Source organism: Dromaius novaehollandiae, chromosome 6, assembly GCF_036370855.1.
Source record: "Dromaius novaehollandiae isolate bDroNov1 chromosome 6, bDroNov1.hap1, whole genome shotgun sequence".
In the NCBI taxonomy this organism is placed as follows: Eukaryota; Metazoa; Chordata; class Aves; order Casuariiformes; family Dromaiidae; genus Dromaius; species Dromaius novaehollandiae.
Window position 1 is genome coordinate 26842714 of NC_088103.1, and position 22282 is coordinate 26864995.

The window sequence follows — 22282 nt, forward strand, 5'->3', positions numbered from 1 at the left end:
GATCTGTTCAGACCAAGCTGAATAGAAGTTATTAAAAATAAACGAACAAAAACCCCCCACTGTTTTCCACATCTATAGTTGTCTTCGTAATTCTCATTACCACCCCAAAACAAGAGTTTCCCCATTCTTAATGCATCTGCTGCCCCCTGGTGTCTCCCCTCTGCAGCTTCACACAGAAAGCTAACAACTAGGCAGATTCTCTGCCAGAAAGTCCACATTTAAGAGGAAAGTTACACTCCAAGTCAGCAGACTGCAGTTTTAGTTGCAGTTCTTTTGCAGACAGATGCTTATAACTTCTGAAAAAGATCAAATTGCTAAACAAGTCTTATTCTAGTAAGAGACTGAATAACAAATGAAACCAATGTCTTACACTGAACATTACCAACCCAAATTCCTTCAAATTAGCCAGTGCCAACCAAATAAACTTAAGTCCATTTCAGTCTGAGAAGAGTGTTACAGTAATAGTTGTTTTTCTCTTTTATGCAAACCTCTGTACATATGCTTTAAAATAGCTAGTTATGCAGGGATAGCAAATTTTTTGATAAAAAATGTTAAATAGGAAAGGCAAAACAGGAGCTAAAATACTTTCCATCAAATATGCACACTATTATATGTACAGACCATAAAAGAACTTAGAGCCAAAGTCACATGGTCGCATTGGCGAGATTGATAAAGAAACCTGAACATACATGGATTCATTCTGATGAAAGAGATGGAGGAGGCAGAGGATGACACACAGAAGAACAGGAAACACAAAGCCTCCAACTCATTCAGCATGTGGGGTAGGAAGGAAGACTGTCTGGAATAAGCAGAACCTACTTAGGCTATGGACAGAGATTCATGTATTGGTAAGGCAAGATGCACACTGGATTCTGCAATTTGCTTAAATTGTGCATTCATTTTGACCTATTTGACTGCTTTGAAACAACTGCCTTTGAGATGTAGCCAGTAGCCCCAAGTGAAACTCATTACAATTGGGTTTCCTATTCATGGAATTAGCTGCAGGAAAAGACTCAGCCCAAAGAGCCAATCCATATGTGGCTGGATGACGTGATTTCACCTTTTGAGAAATATACAGAAAATCTGGCACATCACTCATGAAAGACTTTTGAAGGCTTTGAAGTACAACTTGTCCTTTAACCACACAATCACCTTACGGAAACTCTTATCAAACAGAGAGATTCCTCAAGAATGCTACAGGATCTCAGAGGGTCCTAAAAGCTAATGACAGGAGCTAAAGCTAAAGCACAGGACCCCCTTCTTGAGCCTGTAACAGTCCAAGCATCATTAGAAACAGATCATTCTGTCCCTGTTTTGTAGGTATGTTTGACTGGTTTATCCTCAATCTGCTCTCAGGCTGGTTTCTCCACTGACATCTGGTAGCCCCTGCTGTACCATAATGTGCCATGGTTGAAACAATCGCTCTTTTCGGGGGGGGCGGGGCGGGGGGGAACCACACAGAGAGAACACTTCTGATTAACTGAAAAGTTTTGCATGCAAAATCTTTTATCTGTATATTTACTCACTGAGCATAGGGAAGAGGAGATTATCAAATAATGCTGTGAAAAGGAACATTCCTTTACCCATGCACAAATAAGCTTGCAACATTCAATGGTACATGTAACTAACCTTTGAAACACCAAATAATACAAACTAGAAATTAAAACCAGCTAAAAAAAACAGGAGGCTATTTTGAGAAATATCTGTTGAGAAAGTGAAGAATTGCAGTTTTACACATTAAAAACAGTGTTATTGCCCACAAAATCCCAATGGCTCTAAGGCTCTAACGTACCCACTTCACAATAAACAGCCTAAGTTCATCTCTGTATTAAGCAGATCCTCTTTTTTAAGTAATCATCTTTAAACAGGATGATACCTACAAAAATAAAATTACTTCCTCTCATTCTTTCCCACAGCACTCCAACCATGGCACACATCACAAGACAACTCCCAACTAAAATCAGGGTAAAAACGACAGTAATCTGAAACTGCAGCCTCACACAACTGTCCCATGGCAGCACATGGCTTTCCTAGCCACACAGATGTCCTCACATCAGTTGAGTGTGGCTCAGTACTAACACAGACACCAGAGAAAATCTCAAATGCAGTTCAAGATGAACTTAAGTAATACAAAATTTGGAAAAACATCACTCAGCAGCAGTACAAGCAACTCTCTGCAGGTACAAGCAGCTTCAACTCACAAGTCACATCCAGGAGACAGTGCCCCCTGTTATGAAAGTACCTAAAAAAAAAAAAATTAAAAGAAATGTTTATCATAATGTCTAAAAAATGATAAACACACTTTTTGTGATATAAAACAAACAATCCTAGCCTTATCTACTACTGAAGTCTGTTAATAGAAGGTTACAGAATAGAAGATTACAGAATCACAGAACGGTTGAGGTTGGAAGGGACCTCTGGAGATCTAGTCCAGCCCCCCCCTGCTCAAGCAGGGTTACCTAAAGCACGTTGCACAGGATCGCGTCCAGGCAGGTTTTGAGTATCTCCAGAGGAGGAGACTCTGCAACCTCTCTGTGCAACCTGCTCCAGGGCTCTGGCACCCTCACAGTAAAGAAGTTTTTCCTTATATTCAGATGGAACTGCCTGTGTTTCAGTCTGTGCCCGTTGCCTCTTGTCCTGTCACTGGGCACCACTGAAAATAGTCTAGCCCCACCCTCTTGACACCCTCCCTTTAAATATTTTTATACATTGATAACATCCCCTCTCAGTCTTCTCTTCTCCAGGCTAAACAGGCCCAGCTCTCTCAGCCTTTCCTCATATGAGAGATGCTCCTGTCCCCTAATCATCTTCACAGCCCTCTGCTGGACTCTCTCCAGCAGTGCCACGTCTCTCTTGGACTGTGCAATTACATCCCAAGGGGCTGAAAGCTGAACAGAAATAGGCATTGCAAGCACACAGGTTTTATTGCTGCTGCCTTCTAAAGATTTCAGAAAAAGGAAATTTTTATTTAAGATCCAAGAACACTTTTGACACCTGTGTGGAGCTTATCAACTTTACACAAGAATCCTGGAGATCATTCAATGACAGATCGGCCTGGTTAAATCTCTTCACAGCTCCTCAGGCAACATTAAAAAAAACAAAAACAAAAACAAACAAAAAAAACCCCAAAATATGCAAAAGAATTAGGCAAAGGAAGTAGAAGAGCACACACCAAAGTCATTGTTAAGTTTCCACTATGTAAGTGCTTTATGATACAATCTAATTATGTGAACAAATGCACAAAAGCTAAACATTTGTCTACAACAGATGCATAGCACCACAAAGCACTGACTAATATGCAGGAAACCGAATCGTTAACGTAAGTTTACACAGTAAACAGTAATTAATCCATAGCACAATCTAACATAGGATTTGTCAAAATCTTCTAGCATACAAATCAGCAACTAAAACATTAATTACAGACCTAAGTGCTTTTAGGGCTGTTCCACTTTCTGAAAATAACAGCATCTGTGATACAGTACTGAAGATCAGAACAAAACCTGAAGATTTATGCATAAGAAATACCTGTTTCAGGTATAACAAAAATGAGGTATAATAAAAGTAATAAGCTACATGCATAGAAATTACAGATTACTACACTGTATTCTCTGAAAAATATGGTTGCACACTTCAGAGTAAAATTATACATACATAGAAAGGGAAAGTTACAAATCAAGTAGAGATTCAACTTGGAGACTTTCTGACACAAATTTTGATTACGCAGCTTTAGTAAAATTTTGGTACAGCCATTCTAATGCACTGCAAAATAATTTCCAGTCAATTATACTTAATGAGATTAAGAACCTATATTATTTTAATTCCACTTCCTACAAGAGCCTACTTTGTCTTCAAAGACCCCAACACTTCTGGCTTAGAAAGCTGCTGAGCCACAAATCACTAATGGCTGGAAGATCATTGCCATGTTTATCCCATTTCTTTCTTATTGTTTTCCTTTGGCATCAGGCATTGTCACCTGTATTAGAGATGCAATAAAAACTACAGGCATTAGCATCATCACTGAAAATCCCAAGGGGTTTAAGAAGTTGCAAGTGGCCTACACAAAAAGGATTTTTCTCCAAGGCTGAGAATTCTTTAAGTTACTACTGTATCTTTCATTGATTCTCTTACTGGCCCAACTTTTAACTGCCATGTACATCAGCTGCTACTCTCTGGTTGGAATGTAGCATACAGCATTTTAATACCACAACCAAACTATGCAGTTTAGGAATCTGGCAAAAAAGGGGATAAGTTGCAGCAAGGTTTTCAATTTAGAAGTAACATAACATTTAAGTGTTTAGATGCAATGCAGAGTTTTGTTTTAAAGTGTATTCAGAATAGAACACCTCAGGCAGCATATCATCTCTGGAGATTTTATATGCTTAAAGGAAGGAAAAGTTTTCCACAATTATTCCTCCAACAACCACTTTCTCCAATAGCTACATGCTCCTTCGGACTGTCTCAGGCAAGTACTGAACTGCTCTTGTACAGTATCAGCTGGAGATTATAAAGGCTACACATTAAATACATGCCATTCATTGAACACCTGTTTTGCCTTTGCTGGCACATCTGCAAGACTTCAGAAGATTTATTTAAAGCCCACATTATTGGTCACACTGTTCCTAATGAAGTAGGTGGGAGTTTTACCCCTGACTTCAGTGGAAGCAGAGATGAGTCAATACTTTTGAAAAACAAAAATCCCTTTCCCCCTACCCGCCAAATAACAAAATCCAAATCTTAATTAGAAGCATGCTGTAAAATAGGAAGAATTTTATGCATTTATTGTAAGAGCATAAACCAGAATAAATTTAAATATTTATTAGAATTTCTTCCAGTAACAGCATTCAACATCTTAACAAATCAAGTTGTGAAGTCTTAAAAAATCTAGGATTACAAAAAAAGTTAAAATAAATTGTTCCTTACATTTAATGGCAACAAAGGGGAAATTTTCTATTTAAAAAAACTTGTCCTAGAAACAGTATTATTTTAAGAAAGTGACTAACATGATGTGTCATTTTCAGAATGGACACACAGCGTATGAACACCAATCTGAATGGAACAGTGGGACAGAATGCACTACCCCTTGAAGATCAACAGGCTGTTTGAAGAAAAGGGAAGGAAGAGAATCTTTCTAGTGAAATAACTTAAAAATCCCACGCAATGGACAAAACGCAAAAATACAGAAGACATTACATGACACCCTCATTACAGCACCCCCTCAAGTCTGGTTACAGTAAATAAAGTTAGTAAAGTGCATCTTTTAAAGACTTGTCTAGTGAAATAGCTTTCCAAATATAAAACACTTAACACAAGACGTGCAGTAACAGTTAAATCATAGTGTAAGTTTTTAAAAACTATCTTTAGCTTTTCATTCACTGAAGAAGAAAAAAGTGTTAACTGCAGTAGTGTTCACATTCTTCAATAGGATGCATCCTCATGTGCTTTTGTTACTTGGCAAATCTTTAGATATGGAGCAGGGCAAAATTATGCAGTTTAAGTGAGTGCTTCTCTGAATGTAATACAATTCTTCAATGGCAGAATGGCCACATGCAGCACAACCATGTTAGATTTTGGGAAGCTTTGGTGCACTAACGACGGGATTGGTCTCCTGCAAATACCTTCGCCCTGCACTCTTATAGTCGTAGGTGCAGGTATGAGTCTCTGCATAGCGGTGAGTTGCACAGAAGTTGTTTCCACATCTGAAGAATCAAGAATATTAGATGTTACAAGCTTATCCCTCTGACATGTTGGGAGCCCTTTGGCTTAATAACATCTTGTTTATTTAACATAACTGTTTGGATTCTAATCATCCTTGACTGATAACATTAAATGGTGGGGTAATCAGCTAGGAAGTTAAGCAAGACTGGTAGTCCTGGAATCAGCTAATCAGCATTATGAACAGTTATAACAGAACTATGGGCCTGCTTTGTTGTTGGGGCTTTTTTTTTTTTTTTGGCAAGATCTCACACAACACCAATAGGCAGAATGCAGTGGACAAATACACAGATCTAAAATAATGGCATTAGGTGAAATCCACATAATGCATTTTAATTAAAAAACCCACATCATCTAAAGTACCAAGACAGATGTTCAGTTCAGCACTGATTTCTGCCTGAAATAAACTCAAATTAGTAATTATAGATTTAGTCAGCTATAAAGATAGATGAACTGATTATAGAAAACATGACTGTTGTCCTCCATGACTCGATAAGGGTGCATCTCTCCAGTGTCAGTCATAAATTCAATGAGTTATTATGATTTCACCTTCTAACTTGACAACTCACCACAGATACGACTTCTAACAAGGGAAAGGGCAATATATGCATTGTACCTGATCTGAACAAATGCTTGAAGAGGAGACCAATATTAGTGTCCTGTTGCCTGAAGTCATTTGACAAAGTTGCTTCTTGCCAGTAAAGCAATGACATAACTCAGAATCAGAGTTCTCTTCAAACAGGTTGACAATAGCTCATCCAAATTACCGTCATATTATAGACTATAATAATCCTCTATTTATCTATCTAGGTTCATAAAACTTCACAGCTGTTCCTGAGGCTTGTGTATCTGGTAACAAATCTGCTTTACTTTGGTTCTTCATCCTGTAATTGTTTCCTCTCTCACACAACTGTATTTCTTACTTGGCTGATGTTCCATTCTAGTAAAAGGTTACATGGTTGCTCCTTTTGAAACTAGAAGGATGCTGTTCTTTGAGATGCATGGTTTTCTCCCTTTTCTGTGCTTCAGTTTTAACCATAAGAAATGTTTTATTTCTAGAAAAACCTCACAACTATTTGTTCAGTAGAGAAGCGTGTAATGTCCAAAATCGTTACAAAAATCAGAGTCAACAAGGAGGCAGATAGATTCTCACCCAGCAATTCTCCATCACAATCCCCCAGTGGCAGGACTCTTGTTCAGTTTTGCTGATGATTGACATTAACCCAGATCAGTTTCAAACACAGCTCTCAGTGCAGCAGTTCCCAACCTTTATTAGCTCACAGGAAATGATAGCAAGAAAGAACATGTTGTGGAAGCACTGTACTTTGAGAAAAGGGGAACATACTTCTTTGCTTGTTTTAGGTCTCCAGTGACCACCAGCAGCAGCAAGTCTCAAGGATAATAAGTTGTCGGCAAACCATGATTTGGGGCACCAGTACACTAGGGTTCTACTTTTGAGGTACTCTAGAAGCTCAAAAGTGACTGCAGTTTCACAAGAACTGGAACACATTGATCACTAAGTTGTCAAATATAAATTCATAAGAGGCAATCATAAGTTGTGTAGACATGTAATAACAGGGCCAAACCTGAGGTAGATTTTCTTAAGAACTGCAACAAAAACAGGTTTTTTCCCTCAAGCTCCTACAGATTTACATTCTGCAAAGTTTCTCAACAATAATTAAATCTTTAACAAGTTCTCCCCACACTAGTCTTCTACATTACATCTCTATGTTCACTATTTCCTGACACCTTGCACTTTTTGATTTTTCTGGCACAATGTACAACTCAACAGCAGAACAGGTACAACATTCCTGAATCTTGTTTCTTGGAGTTTTGCTGAACTGTGAATCACACGCAATTCTTAAATATTTTTGAACTCTGCTTTTTGATTTGCTACACTTAGGTTTTCTGTGCTGCATGGTATTCCTTTTCTGTTAACCCAGCTATCCATTTTAAACAACAGCTGGTTATATACTCAGCCTACCTGCACTCATAGCTGGTTGCCAATCCAGTTTTCTTGCCACAAAGAAAGCAATGCTTTGTAATTTTCTTTTTTGCTTGAATTGAGCCATTCACAGGTGGAAGATGGATTGCTTCACCTGCTTTTAGAGGTAGAAACAGCAAAGACATTTTATTTATTCCTAGCCATAAACTAGTTAAACGTTATCTTTGGAAATCCAGATTAATTTTACATTTCTTAGGATACTTCAGGTGGGTCCCTCAGACCTAAAGAAAGAAGGAAAACAAGAAAAAACAAAAAAACCTCTAAGCCAAAACAAAAACACACCTCAAGCCTAACACAACCTTTGGAAGAGGCAGCAGGATGTGAGACTTGGACACACTGTTTTTGACATCTGTTAAAAATTCACATTAGCGAGAAGTTACAGAAGTCAAGAAACATCTCATGTTCTTCATAAATGCAAAATAAAACACATAATGTGATTGGGAAAAACACTGCACACAATGGCTTTCCAGAAAAATCAATTGAGTCAAATCAAGTACCTAGGGTCTAGTATATTCAGTAGCTAGGAACTGAAGTTTGCCAAACAAATACAGCAACATTTTAAAATCTTGCTAGCACTCTGTAACGCAAGAAAAGCACATTATTAGACTACAGGCCTCTGTTTATCTGTGTGGTTTCATAACACATTTTGCAGATGTTTCCAAGAGTTCTGTACTTGACAGTTTTCCTTTTTTTTACCCTACAATTCTTGGCTCTCCCTTTATCTTTAGGGGGCATGTAAAGAAAAGGCACCTTCCCTCCTTCTGCACAAAGCAGGTCTTAGTCCACAGCTTGAGCATTCATCCTTACCACATTATAGGACACTGAAAATAAGCCATGTATCCTCTCAAACATTTTTCAGTGCTTCTACCACCATATTGTCAGGGCACTCCCAGGAAAATGACCTGAGTTGAGAAGAATTTTGTCCAGCACACCTTTGGTCCCAATAGTCATTTCTCAGCTGAGAGAGCAGGCTGCATTCAATAACACCAGACAGTCACTTCACATTACAGCCATCACTACTGATCAGTGCTATCCCACTGCTACCTAGCATGGAGACTTCCAGGCAATGTTTGTTGTCCATGCTATCAATATCATCTAAAAGCATACTATATCCAAAGCATCAGCTAGTGCTATTTGTGAGGAAGAGAAAGACTAAAGACAATCCCCATTGTGGGCCATATCTAAGCATATAATACATCTGTTCTCACATTTACAGTCCCTACAGCAATTACAAAAGAAAGTATTTAAAAATAAACCAAGGTATTAGATGACAAACTACATTTTTCCTTTGGCCAGCTATACAAGAGATCATTACCAGCCACCTTTCTCCCAAAAGCCCACATGATATAACAATATCTACTTTGTCATTCTGATATCTAGAACTTTTTGGAGAATACACTTTTGTCTAACCTAAATACCACTGAAATGAAGCAGATTATAGAAAGGTGGGCTTTCCCACAATGCAGACAGGGCTATTGTGGTATCATCTCATTTCCCATGCAGTAGGTATGGACAGACTTGCTTATTAATACTGATTGCCAGTTCAAAGTTGCACCCTCAGTTGTGAAAGGAAGGCTACTATTTTAGCAGTTTTTGCTCTTAAACCATTACAATAGCATCAAATTTTGGTTGCAGCTGCTATACAAGGAAGATCCATCTTCTGGATGATTCTCTGCACCTGGATCTTAAGAACCCGGAACACATATTTCTATCTTTTTTCCTAAAGCCATACAGAGAGAAGAAAAAGCTTGCAAATTGCAAGTCAAAGGTGCGAGGGAGAAAACAGGTTGATCATGCTGAGAATCCTTAACAGATGCTTCTGGTCACCATCTTCAGTAACTGCTGTGGCAAGCCAGACATCTTGGAACTGCCTACAGGCCTTAGCCACTGCCTTTGGACTTATGCTTCAGCTCTGAAAATGACCAAACCGGCAATGTTTCAACCATCCCAAAGCAACACTCTCACTGCCTAGGATGATTTGCCCACTACGGAAAAGACCGCAAGACCTAAAGTCCTTAGTCATCCAGTGACACTAATGAGCCAAGAAAACGGTTTTCAGAAGATGCAGAAGACAAGCAAACTATTGTGTTTACCAAGGCAACACAGGCACACGGGTGGGTGTGTGGGTGGGGGAGGGACGGACAGACACTTATCCAGACTCAGCAAGTACGTTACAGCTTTTCTTAAGCACACTTCTGAATATAGCCAGGAAAGTTATTTTCTCAGCCACTGTTCGAAAAAGCACCTTCCAGGGAAGAGGCTTGAGCTACATCCCCCGAATTATATATTGCACTCTTAAAGAGCTAATACAGCCTAAACTCATGATTGATTAAAGCAACGCTAGCTGGCAATACTCTGCTGCCCTCTTCCTAACAAAGCAACCTACATGGATTAAGAGTTTTAGAAATACTTACCCAGACAGTTTAATTCTTGCTGAAAGAATCAGCACATAAGACACTCATATTTAGGCACAACACATCCTTTTTCAGTAATGTCAAGCACTAAGCACTCCACAGTTACCAGGGTAGGAAGAAGGATGTGTGCCCCAAAAACTACTGATACAGTTTCAAATTCTTCCTAATCTTCAGCATCACTGTCTTTACTGCATTGTCCCTGCTTTCCTTTTGTCAAATTCTTTACACTCAGACTTCAGCCCTAAAGACGGTATTACTAATGAAAGCAGTCCCTCTGACTTTAGTATACACAGAAGTATTCACAGAACTCATCTTAAAGAAGCTTCAGAGCAGAAGGTCATATTTATCTCTATGGATGACATGTAGGATTAACTATTAATAATAAAAGCTAGGAGAGACAGTCACAGTAAAGTCTACCTAAAATCAGGATGGAATTTCCATGTTAAAGAATTGCTTAAACTATTAAAGGTTAATACCATGTTATAAGAGGGTAGTACAGCAAGGACTTCAAAAGACACATACCTTGCAAAGACATGATTCTTGCCCTCTGTGTATTTGATAAATCAAGAAAGATTTAAGAGTCATCTTCAATTATTAAGTTACATTACTTACCTACTCTTTTCCCTACAGCCACAACACTTCCATTCATTCCAAGCCCACGTGCAGACTGAAAAATAAATAAAAAGATTTCCACAAGGATATTACTAGCAGATGGGAATTAAATAAGAGATTAGGCAGTCTGATATCAGCTTGTTTGAAACCAAATGTTTTATCAGTCAATGTACCTACGGAGTCCCAAGACTTTTGTACAAGAAATTAAAATTCAACAATATAAAGTCACGCTCAAAATGACTATTTAACAGTCTTCCCATACTTAACATATCAAAAAAACATAGTACAATGTAAGTCTGAAGTTAGGCACGTATAGTGCCAGTCACAGTGCAAACTTTAGAACAAGTGAAACTCATGAGCAGCAGGAGTAAGATGACATTTCAAATTCAATTCTACTAGCATCATTACCAAAACTAAAGAATTCTGGTTCTGAACGAAAGAATCACTTTAATTCTTAGAAAAAATTGCTTCTAGGACCCATTTATATAAATATGCAGTCAAGACACCAACAGCAGTTTAGAAAAACAGTTTCAAACAAAGGATTTAAGCATGCCTCTCACTCCAACTGCCTTTCCTAAAGGGACACACACACACACACACACACACACACACCAAAAATACATGGTGTTCATAATGCCAGAACCAGAAAAAAAAAAACAGAAAAACCCCAGGTTTTTTTGGAAGTGTTAGTACTCACTAGAATGTATTCAGCAGCTTCATTTGGGGGAGCAATTTTCCTAAAGCTTTCTTCCTGAAAACGCTGAATGTTTGTAGGCAGTGCAATACCAGAAGTCCGAAGCCTGCCTGGCCCACAGGAATTCTGTAAGTTTTCCCTGCTTCCACTTCGGGCCAGCGAAGCTAGAAATCCTAAGTTATTTACAGAACTTGCAGGTTCTTTGGATGCTTTGTTAGCCACATCTGTAACATCCCTAGCCTCCACTTTAGGAATTACATCAGGTCTTTTGCCTAGTGAATCTACCTTCATGCCACAAAATCTAGTAGTCCTAGAAAAAGAGGAATCTGCTATACTATGGACTTCCAAAGATCGAAGCACATTTGGAGAGGCTGCAGATCTCATGTTACCAACCTCAAAGCATTTGGGTTGTGTTTGTGGTTTCAGAGAACTGTGATGTGCCACTTGTGTTGAATACCGAAGAGGTGATAAAAGCGTATTCTTCTGAGGACTTAATTCATGAGTACTGAGAAGCCCAGCCTCCATTGCTGTAGTGCTCAGCACTTTACTAATAGGTTTTCTATGTTGCTCTACAACCTTAGACTCTTCATCCCTATCAGACAGTCCAAGTTCTGGATTCACCTTTCCTATGTCATATATCTCACTATACTGTTCAGTGGTGCTTGCTTCTGTTAACAAAGCAAAAGCATCAGTTTCAGGTAGAAGCTTTTCTTCTGTTCCATATGGTTCTAAATTTGTTAGATTTGCATACAGAATAGAATCCTTCTCCCTTGTAGAGGTCACATTTTCAGACTTCTCTGAATTTGTAGGCAGAGATGAAGCAGGAGTCAGAATACTATTTGTTGGTAGTTTTGTATTTTCTAGTTCGACACGAGATATTTTCGGTGGTAACCTAATGCTACTAACTGACTGAGACCAAGAGGTGCTCTGCCAGGTGTCATCTTCCTTAAGGAAGTCATTAGTTGTGGATGGCATTGTTCTACCAGCAGTGGCCAAAGTAGCCAAAGCTGAAAGTGCATTTTGGGAAGACTCCGAAGGATATGAATTCCCAGGAGGAGGTAGGCAGGACTGTCCGATATGGGGGAGCACTCTTAAAAACCTGTGACGAGCAGCAGTAGCCACTGAGCTACTAGATGGTCGAGGAGTCACTGGAGGACGAGGTTTCACTTTGACAGTTTTCTTAGGCTATTTAAAAAAAAAAAAGCAGTTAGTATTTTCACTACAGTCGTACTCAAAGACCCGATTGTGATGACAATCCCCACATTTCAGAAAGTTTAAGGCCAGAAAGCACCATAAAGTCATTCACTCTACTTCATCTGGTACTAGCCATGAAAACTTCACCCTGACATCCACAAATTAAAATCAAAGATGATAATCAGAAAAAGCTTTTTAGTAAATAGACCATATATCAAAGGAAAAGGGAAGCCAGAATGCCAAAGCTGTCCACGAGAGTTGTCTCAGACAAGGCAATATTAAAAGAAAGTAAGTACTACCATCTTTGCTTTACACCTGGGCATAAGAACCAAGACACAGGCATTAAATAATCTTACTAAATCTCTCAGATTAAGTTTAATCCAGATCTCCGAAACACCAGCCTAATGCCTCATCTAGTAGGTGATCTCATTCTTCTATTTAACTTTATAGGCTTTCCAGTTACAGTTCACCTCTAATGAAGTGTCATTTAAGAGCATCTTATTGATTTTACCAAATCTGTGCAACAATGCTACTTAAAGCATTGGAAGACAAAATAAATCCAGTATCACTGGTGAATTCTTTGAATGCTGAGAGAGAGATCCAAGTAAAGTCAACATCCCATAGCAGAAGAATATTTACACAGTGACATTCACTATGTTAAATGACAGATAACAAAATCATATATCCCTTATCACTCCATTTTCCAAGAGGGCAGCCAAAAAACCACTTAATCTGCTTTTTAGCAAGACCAATACGTAGAAAGTGCAAGTCATTTGATAATAGAAGAACTGAACCCACAGCTTCACCTTTTTACTCAGATTCATGTTCTCCATCTTTGCTTTGAGCAGCTTCATTTTATTCATAGTAATTGAATTCTCAATAATCTGCTGGCCAGAAGGTGATGCCTCTGTTTCATCTTCATCATCAGCATATAAGTTATAAACTGAACCACCACTGGAAAAAAAAAAAAAAGTTTTCACCCTCTGATCAAGTAATTTAATTATATTTTCAATGTAGAGTATTCTCACAACTAGAAAGCCAAATCCGTAGCTGATCTGTTGACAAAGCATTACATAAAACTGTATGCAAAAACATTTCAAATCCATTTATTTTAGAACATAAACATTCCTTATTAGAGTGCTCACAGAAAGTGATGATGCTGAAATCAGAACATAACCCAACTTTTGGGAAGTTGTTATACCATATACAGTTGGTTTACACTCACTATATATTTTCCCCTCAGAGGCAATATCCAGTTCCACAAGTGTCTCCTGAAGGTATGGCCAAAGCTGTTAACAGTGTGACTCAGACAACAAGCTGATCAGTTTTCCAATTAACCAGACACTGGCATGGAAGGAAAGTCCAAATTTCTATCCATCCTGAGGGGTGTTCTCACCATAAATGGAAATGGAGGGGTCACCCATGTGGATGTGATATTCTATTTCTCCTTTTCAAAATAAAAAAAAAATAAAAAAAGGATCAGTTTAGATTTCCAAAGAGTCCCAGCATTTGGAAAAAATAAACAGATTCAAAGACAAAATACTTTAACTCAATCACTGGAAATTTATAACATCACACTGAGTTTTTGCATTCTGCTAAAATACAGAATGGAAAAAGACAACGTTTTAAAATCAGTATCTGACTTGTTTTTCCTATCAAGCATTATTCAGTAACACAAATCTAATATTTGACAGTGAAAAGAAATAACTCTTAAGTGTCCACCTCATCATAAATTGAAGATTTTTCAACACTGTGTATAGTACATTTTAAAAAGTGTTTTAATTCTCCCACTGTGCTGTCAGCACCTAGAAATTGTGACAATCAGGTAATTCCCCTTTGTTCATACAAATGTCTTAAAAGATTTAAGAGAAGTTTCTTCTTCCTAAAAGAGACAAAGGAAAAACTACATGCCATGAGACAGTCAGTTCCAAAAAATGCATATAAAACTACCTCTCCTATAATTATAACAAAGTATATGAAATCTTGTGTTTGCATAACAGATCTTGGCTCTGCGATCACTAATTAAAGCTGGCATCTTACCTGGTTCTTGGAAATACTCTGCTGCCCTTAGACAAGAGCCAGTATTTTTGCCCTGACTCTCCAAATCCATTTCTTAAAATGCAGCAAAGTTCAGAAGGTAGCACAGCTGGGAGACAGATCTTTAAGAATAAAATGGCAGCAAATTCAAAGCAAGACTGCATAATGGTTGGGTAGTTTCATACCAGAAACTGAACAGCTCTGTATGGGGACAGCCAGCATGCACATTACACCTCTCCTGGTAAAGATTCAACACTAGAGAATCACTTCAGAATTTTAACTCTGCAAATACTTAAAAGTAATGATCAACTGAAAGTTCTTCTTCGCAGTCCCCTTCCCTTAAAATAAAAATAGAAGAAAAGGGAAAAAACATTCCCTTTTTTTTTCCTTTATGCAAAAAGAATGTTGTCATTTGTCTTATTTTCTGGCTAAATAGGAGGCAAGAACTTCAAAAATGGAGTAATAACAAGTTTGTTTTAACTGGAATGTGATTGTGAGGTCATGAAGACTGGACATGGAACTTTGTTCATGATGATGCTTTTAGCTCATTTTTCAAAGAGCAGATTTCAAGCTGACTTTATCCATAATTATCGACATTCCTGAGATCTTGCTCATAAAATGCACGCTTGAAAGGCCATCAGTATCTTGTTGAAACTGTCTTGTTGCTAGTGCCTGCCATTGCTCTACTGTAGTTTCAGCAATTTTCTTTTAATACAGAGAGAATAACCATGGTACATATTTACACTTTGTCATGTTTTAACCATTAACTTAACCACAGACAAAATAAAGTCGCCGAGAGTTACAAAACAAAATCCAAATGAATGGCCCATTTCTAAACTGAAGTCACTGAATTCTGCTCCACACTCAAGCAATATGAAAAAAGCTGATTAAATGAGTGTCTCAAACTGCTCGGTCAGCAGTACACCCACACTTACAAACGCTCTTAATTGTCAGTGTTGAAAACACAAGTATCCTGAGAGCGATTCACAGCCTTTCCATATAAAGCTCAACTGGACAGGAGGTCTGATCTGCTTCCATTCTCTCTTCCCTTTGTCACTTTTTCAGTTCCCCACAAAGTCTGCCACAGTAAGTTTTCTTTTTATGAACGACAAAAATAAAAGAATTTGTGGGTGGGTCCCCCCCATCCAAAGTTAATGACTGCCCTAGTAGCAAAGCCCGTAACTTAATTCCCACAGAAAACGTGGAGAAAGAGAGGTGGTTCAAGCTGAGTGCATTCAAATCGGTGGGCTTCCAGCCTAACTGGATCTTCTGAACAATGACAACATTTCTTAAGGAGAATATACTTTGACTTTTACATACACTGTTTTACTTTGAAGGCTTACCAAGATGTCCTTGAAAGAGCCAAATCAGTGTGGTTTCTCTCTTTACATTTGGCTAAATGTAGCAAACCAAAGTAAATTCCTATTTAATCTATACACTAGGAGTACCTAACTGAGAAATATTAAAAGCTTCAGACATTGTCCATGCTCATTCTAAATGAAAATAAAACCCAAGAATTTGAATGGCTGGGCAGATATCAGGGAGACAACTATACTGACAAATGAAAGTTCAAGCTCCTTTTGACAACTTCTTGCAGTGTAACATCCTCAGTCTTAGCTCTTTGGATTGGTTTTGGGATTCTTTCAGTTTAAAGCAACTAATGAACAATTTGGCAAAGAGAACAGGAATTACATTTGTCTGTTCTTCTTCCCAGAAGCCTGTATAGACCAATACAGCAGCAAGGTGCTCAGTTCTACCAATTAGGCTTTTTTCCTCTATTTCAAATCTGCATACAATACCATATGTGGCTATTTACTGTAGAAGAGTATAGATGCTGAAAGATATAATGACAGATCTAACATACTCATAGCTTTCTTCCTCTTTCCCCTCTGTAACTGTATATTGAACACTAGCTCTCATCTACTCACTGTTTCAGAATTTAACTGTGATATTTCAATAGGCTGTAAATATTACTTGCGTTAGGATGTAAGTATAGATCAACTCTTCTGCTCAGCACTTTGGTGGGAGAGGAGGAAGGGAAGCAACAGGACAAAAAAAGAGTCTGTACACTAATCCTTACAGAAAGGGGCAAGGTTTAACTAGAAAGAAAATCTACCAAATGTAGACCTAGTAAAAGGCCCTTGCTTTCATTTTGCAAAGAAGAACAAGAATACCTATTTAAAACAACACAAGCCTTAGTCTTGGGGAAAAAGCAGCTAGTCCCTAGAATACCAAAACTCCTTTCCTTACAATCGCATAAATATTAAGTTTTTCACGGGGAAAAAAGCCTACCCGAAAGCTGCAGTATAAAGACAAAACCTAGTAAGTTTTTAGTAGTTCTTAGCACGTGCAATAGCTTTAAGAAATAACCCAGACTACACTTTACTACAAGGCAGTAAAGTATATGACAGGCTTGCCCTTCTGGTAACAGTACTTTGATTCTATGGCAGTGATTCAGACAAGTTTCTTGACCCAACAGTAGCTAATCTGAGGCCCAGGTATGTCCAAAGGCTAGTAACATCAATAGTTCTGAGCAGCTCCTCTGCATCTTCCAGCAAACCTTGGCAGGATTGTGCACTGTCAATCTACTATCTTCCTGACTAATCCTTTGGTGAAGTTGTATCTATATGAAAAAGTAAGCTTGGGCTGGGAAGAGAAATGTTTATAAACCTAAACAGATACCTGAAGGTGAAAAAGGTACTTAACGAAAATTTTTTTTTAATATCCTCATTGCCAAACTGAGCCTCTTGGAAAATGTTTCCTTTGAGAATGGGCTGGGATGTTAAGGATTGCCACAAGGGACTAGGTCAGTTTTATCTCACTTTGTAGTGACACACAGTGACAGAAGTCAGTCAAAATGACCACTGTCCACAAAATCTACTGTATAGATAGGCCACCCAACTACAGCATTTTGGTAGTCCTTCAGGAACAATTCTTCCAGTCCTCCTTGTATTCCTTTAACAAAGTCAATATTTATCAGCTGAAAATTATACAGCATTCCCATTTCAAAGAAAAATATAAAACCAACTTTACCTCAAAGACTCAGATAATGGTGTTAAAGTGCCATCTCCCCGGTCTACCACACGGAAGAAATTCAACTGATCTCCTTCTCGATATACTAAAAAGGTAACTTGTTTGTTGGATGGTCCCTTCTCCCAGATCTCATCTCTGCTGGGATCCATATATTCAGCCATTTCCCTAATAGGGTCTTCCACAGGAACTACAAAGAGGAGGAAAAAAAAAAAAAAGAACAAAACCAAATTATTTCAACTTTAAAGTCTTGTACTTCTGGGTCTCCCAAGGGAAAAAACCCTCAGTTTTTTGACTACGTCTAAAGAAAACTACAGTAGCAATACAAAAGTATTGCACCAATAGGCCAGTCTTCTGGAGGACAACAATCAGAGATTCAACCAGAAACAGCCTCTTTCAAACATTCTTGCTGTTCTGCAAGAAGTGTTCTCTAAATCCAAGTCAGATGCTTATATATGCATACATAAAACATCCAGCTGAAGTCCCTCTCTGCCATATTTACACCTCTATGCTTCAGAGAATTCCTTAGCAGCAAATAAATTCCAAGAAATTACAAGAAGTCTTTGTAAATAAAGAATCTAGATGCTGATTGCTATGGGCCTGTTCTTCTAATAAACTGTATTCTAAAAACCCCCATTCATTCACCTGATTGGACACTAAAATCCATTCCAGAGCTACCCTGAACCATTTCCCACTCTCAGCATTTCTGAAGGATGCAAGTGACTTAAATGTAGTAGCATCTACCAAACCATCCAGGAAAGCTATAGAATAGAAGACCCAATTATGACATTGTGCATTCAGGAGACAGCTCAGTGGTATTTAAGTCCTACCTCTAGGATACACCAACTGAAGTGATAAAAATACAAACCTGAACATTTAAGGAATCCAGTTAATTTCTAATGTTAAGTTAGCTGCTCCTCCTCACCTTCACGTTACCACTCTCCTTTCCTTGGTCCCTTAACATATGGGATGTCACTTCAGGAAAAGCTGTCCTACCAATAATTACATATGTGGGGAAAAAAAGAAATGGAAAAACAGACAGCCTAAAAGAACAGTTCAGTTACTAAACAACAAGCCTGGTAAGATCACCAGGTCATGCTTTTCCCTGACTGCCAAAAACCAAATGGAGAAATTCTCTCTATATTGGTGACTACAGGACACACCTGTATCTCTTAAGCACTACTGTAGAGAAATAAAAGGTAGGGAACAGAACACAAAAAACAAGTTAGAAGACCTCCAGTTCAATAAGTATAAGGTAAACTGATGGTTTTACAACCTATTTTAGAGGTGAGTTTTTCTGGCAACCAGAAGAATGGGTCCAAAATAAAGTTAGAATTACCATACTAATTAAAACTTGCATTATTTTTCATAAACAGCCTCAATTTGGGCAATTCTCCCACTCTGAAAGCAGAAAGAACATTGCTTAGTTCACTCACTGTAATTTTAGATGTAGTAAGTAATTCCTTAACACATTTGCTACACTAAGTTAACAAATCCCTGTATTCTTTTATTAAGAGCACTTGGGACTCCTAACTCTTCTCTCTGAAGAAGCTCCTGTTAAACATTTACAATAAATTTTTCATAGCTGGAACTATTCTACTATCAGCTGCTGCCCAATGAAAATCAGTGCTCTTAGGGTAATGAGTTCTCTTGAAAACTTAGATTAACATAGTTCTCTTACAATCATGCATCCTAAAATTTTAAATTCAGTTAAGCATATATTTTTAAATATGCATTGTTTTACAAAACTATCTTTGTTAGACTAAGAGCACTGTTACAATTGAGATTTCATTACGTGAAAGCACTCAAATGTTCAGCTTGTTCTGATTGCTTTTGAGAGCTCAGCTCAGTTTATGATGGGAATGCTCAGCCTAAAAGATATGCTGAGTGCTTTCCAAGTGGAAATACCAAGGGTGACTCCACTTCAAGCTTTCATTCTTCTGTGGACGAACCATATAACCAAGCTTACCATCAAACTAAAACGATGCCTGACCCTTACTAACCAGATTCGAGAAAGTATTTGTACAATGACACTACACAGGCATATTTGTGTTTTCCAGTTAAAAATTCCTGATTTCAAGACTTGATAATTCTTTATATACAAGGATACTTGGTAAATTAAGGATAAGCAAAATGAAAAAGATGGTACACTTGGTACACTATGGAAGAGATGAAAACTATCCCTCCTTTTTTTGTCAAATATTTTCCAATTAATTTTGCATTAAAGTCTGCCTAGCCAAAATGTTTAGCTAAGAAATCTGTTCACAGTCATAAGGTGTTGCATGAAAACATCATTTTAAACTGAATTTATGAATGAAATTAAACCTACCTCTTCTAGTATTAATAGGTCCACCTCGCATAGCCAGAACTAACTTCAGAGTGCAGCCTTCTGAAATGCTGTAAATGACAATAAATAAATAAAAACTTTGTAGCATTTTCTATTGCCTATGTTAACAATCATTTAGAAAGATTCATTGCAGTCTTATTCTATACTTACTTATAATCATTCAAACAGTAGCCATCCTTCAGTTCTGTATTATTCCAAATTAAGTGCTGCTGACAGACAGGAATACCTAACAAAAAAAAAAAAAAAAAAAAAAAAAAAGGAGTTTGGTGGGAGGGCTTTGGGGGACATTTGTTTTTTGAGGAATGCTTGGGTACAAGGAGGAGAGGAAAGAAGGCAGCAGCAGGAGAAGAATGGAAGTAGGACAAAGACAGCGCTTCAGCAACAATGCCCAACCTCCTGAATAGTTATTAAGACCAAACTTAAGGTTTCTACCAGGCTGGTGCCCCCACGAGGAGCTCCATCTCTTAGCTCAACAAGCAGTTTGTTGAAGTGTACAATAAACCTAAAGCAACCCTTACTGTTGTCTGGAAGAAGGGCTTTCTCCTGTTACTTGTACCTCAGAGCTTTCTGTCTGCTGATAGAAAAACAGGATAAAACCTCTAACTACAGACCTGCTGAATAATTTTTCCCAGACTGATATTCTGTATTACTCGCACTAAAGACAGCCTTCCATTAAGAAATGCTGGTGGCAGTGGTGACAACTAAGAAAGTATTTATCTTGACTGCTTAGTCCAGAACCTGAAAAGTTCAGGTGCACAACATAATACCATACTAGTTAGGCAAACTTTGTACAGCAAACACTGAAAGGACTACTTTGTTTTTTACTTTGCTCTCTGCTTTTATGCCATCAGAACACTATTACTCATATTCAATAATGCTCATTTTTCAGCTCTAAGTTTTGGGACAGATTTGGCATAACAATCTTTTGTTAAAATGAAGCAAGGAACAAATAGTACACTTATCAAAAATCTACTTTTACCCGATTATTATCTTTGTTTCTTTTTGCCTACACAGTCAACTCATTTAAATACAGGCCTAGTACACATTAAAGCGAATAAACATAAGATGATTCCACATCAGGCCTTTGCACATTTTTATTAAAAGGCTGCCATTCTCCAATTTTTGGATAGACTGTAAACCAGAGCAGTTATGAAAGGAAGAGACACTTCTGATCACCAAAAAACATTAAGGCTAAGGTGAAGATAACAGCTGTCTTTTCTGCCTTTGGAAAAAAAATATATCTTCCCTTCAACATCAAAAAGGAATACTTCTGTCCGATTTATCTAGCGAAATCCAAGTAATTAAGATTTCATCGTGCATTCCCAAGATATTGTAATTAAAATGAAAATCTATAGAGGCCAAGAACTACTTTTTGAAGAAAGGTCTAAACACTACTCAGACCAAGAAGCTAAAGCTGTATTTTTCATAATGTTACATCAAAATAATCTTCTATTTTATTCTTGGTCACTTTAGTGTCAAATTGTGTCATTTACTGCTTATTTGCTTGTTCAGATACTTAAAAAGAGAAGCAAGTAGTAATGCTACACAGTAAGAGTTCTCAAACAGCAAACAAAACAAATCTGGGGAGAGGGGAACACAAAGATCAGAGTCCTCCAGGTGATTTGCCAAAGACATCTCAGGCCATCTTCCCAAGGCCCATGAGAGTGCTTGGCAAGCCAGGACAAGAGGTCAGGTAAGTGGCTCCTTCCCAGCTGGGGGAAAAGCACAAGACTCACAACACTCATCATCAGCAAAGAAAAGGACAACAAATCCCGGTGAGAGTCCAAACAGATTCAGCAGGTGGGTAGGGTACATGCTAAGTGGATGCCCCTGTGCACAAGAGAGTGCATTTTGAAGGAACAGTCATTGGTTTTGGTTAAGTTTTAGAGCTGAAGACAGTTTCCCTCCCTCTCCTCACTAAATTCACCTCTAGATCTTCCATGAACTACCAACACGACTTTACTTGGCTCAGAATGCATTTAACATGACTGTTACATCCTCTGAGGTCCACATTTATGAGTGGAGCATTCACATAATAGACTAGCATAATAGCTATTGCTCTCAGCTATTTAATAACTGGTTACATTTCAAGCCTGCAGCGTAAGCAAAGTAAGAACAAGCTTGCAAGAGTCAGTGAGTCTGCAGTGAAGCTCTCTCCTATGTTGTTTTGCAAGTCTTCTGATTACAAATAGTCATTACTGTCTGCATTTGCTATGGTTTCAGCAGCCTCCAAGGAG

The 22282-nt window shown here is 38.1% G+C and overlaps 1 protein-coding gene across 6 annotated transcripts in view; it reads right to left on the reverse strand.

Annotated features, from left to right (window-relative positions):
* The window catches only part of ZFAND4 (zinc finger AN1-type containing 4), a 32303-nt gene that overhangs the window by 3941 nt on the left and 6080 nt on the right, over positions 1 to 22282 (reverse strand). For 2 of the 6 annotated variants that reach the window (XM_026112545.2, XM_026112544.2), the window contains exons 3-10: positions 20196 to 20271; positions 20028 to 20095; positions 17702 to 17888; positions 13438 to 13585; positions 11441 to 12622; positions 10744 to 10798; positions 7697 to 7814; positions 4801 to 5696 (exon numbers count right to left, since the gene is read on the reverse strand). In XM_026112545.2, the coding sequence (XP_025968330.1) occupies positions 5561 to 5696; positions 7697 to 7814; positions 10744 to 10798; positions 11441 to 12622; positions 13438 to 13585; positions 17702 to 17888; positions 20028 to 20095; positions 20196 to 20271 (1970 nt within the window). In that variant the 3' untranslated portion in view covers positions 4801 to 5560. Of the gene's footprint in view, positions 1 to 4800; positions 5697 to 6328; positions 7815 to 10743; positions 10799 to 11440; positions 12623 to 13437; positions 13586 to 17701; positions 17889 to 20027; positions 20096 to 20195; positions 20272 to 22282 lie in introns of those variants that run through there. The other 4 variants (XR_010389717.1, XR_010389716.1, XM_026112546.2 and 1 more) reach the window with 4 other exon arrangements.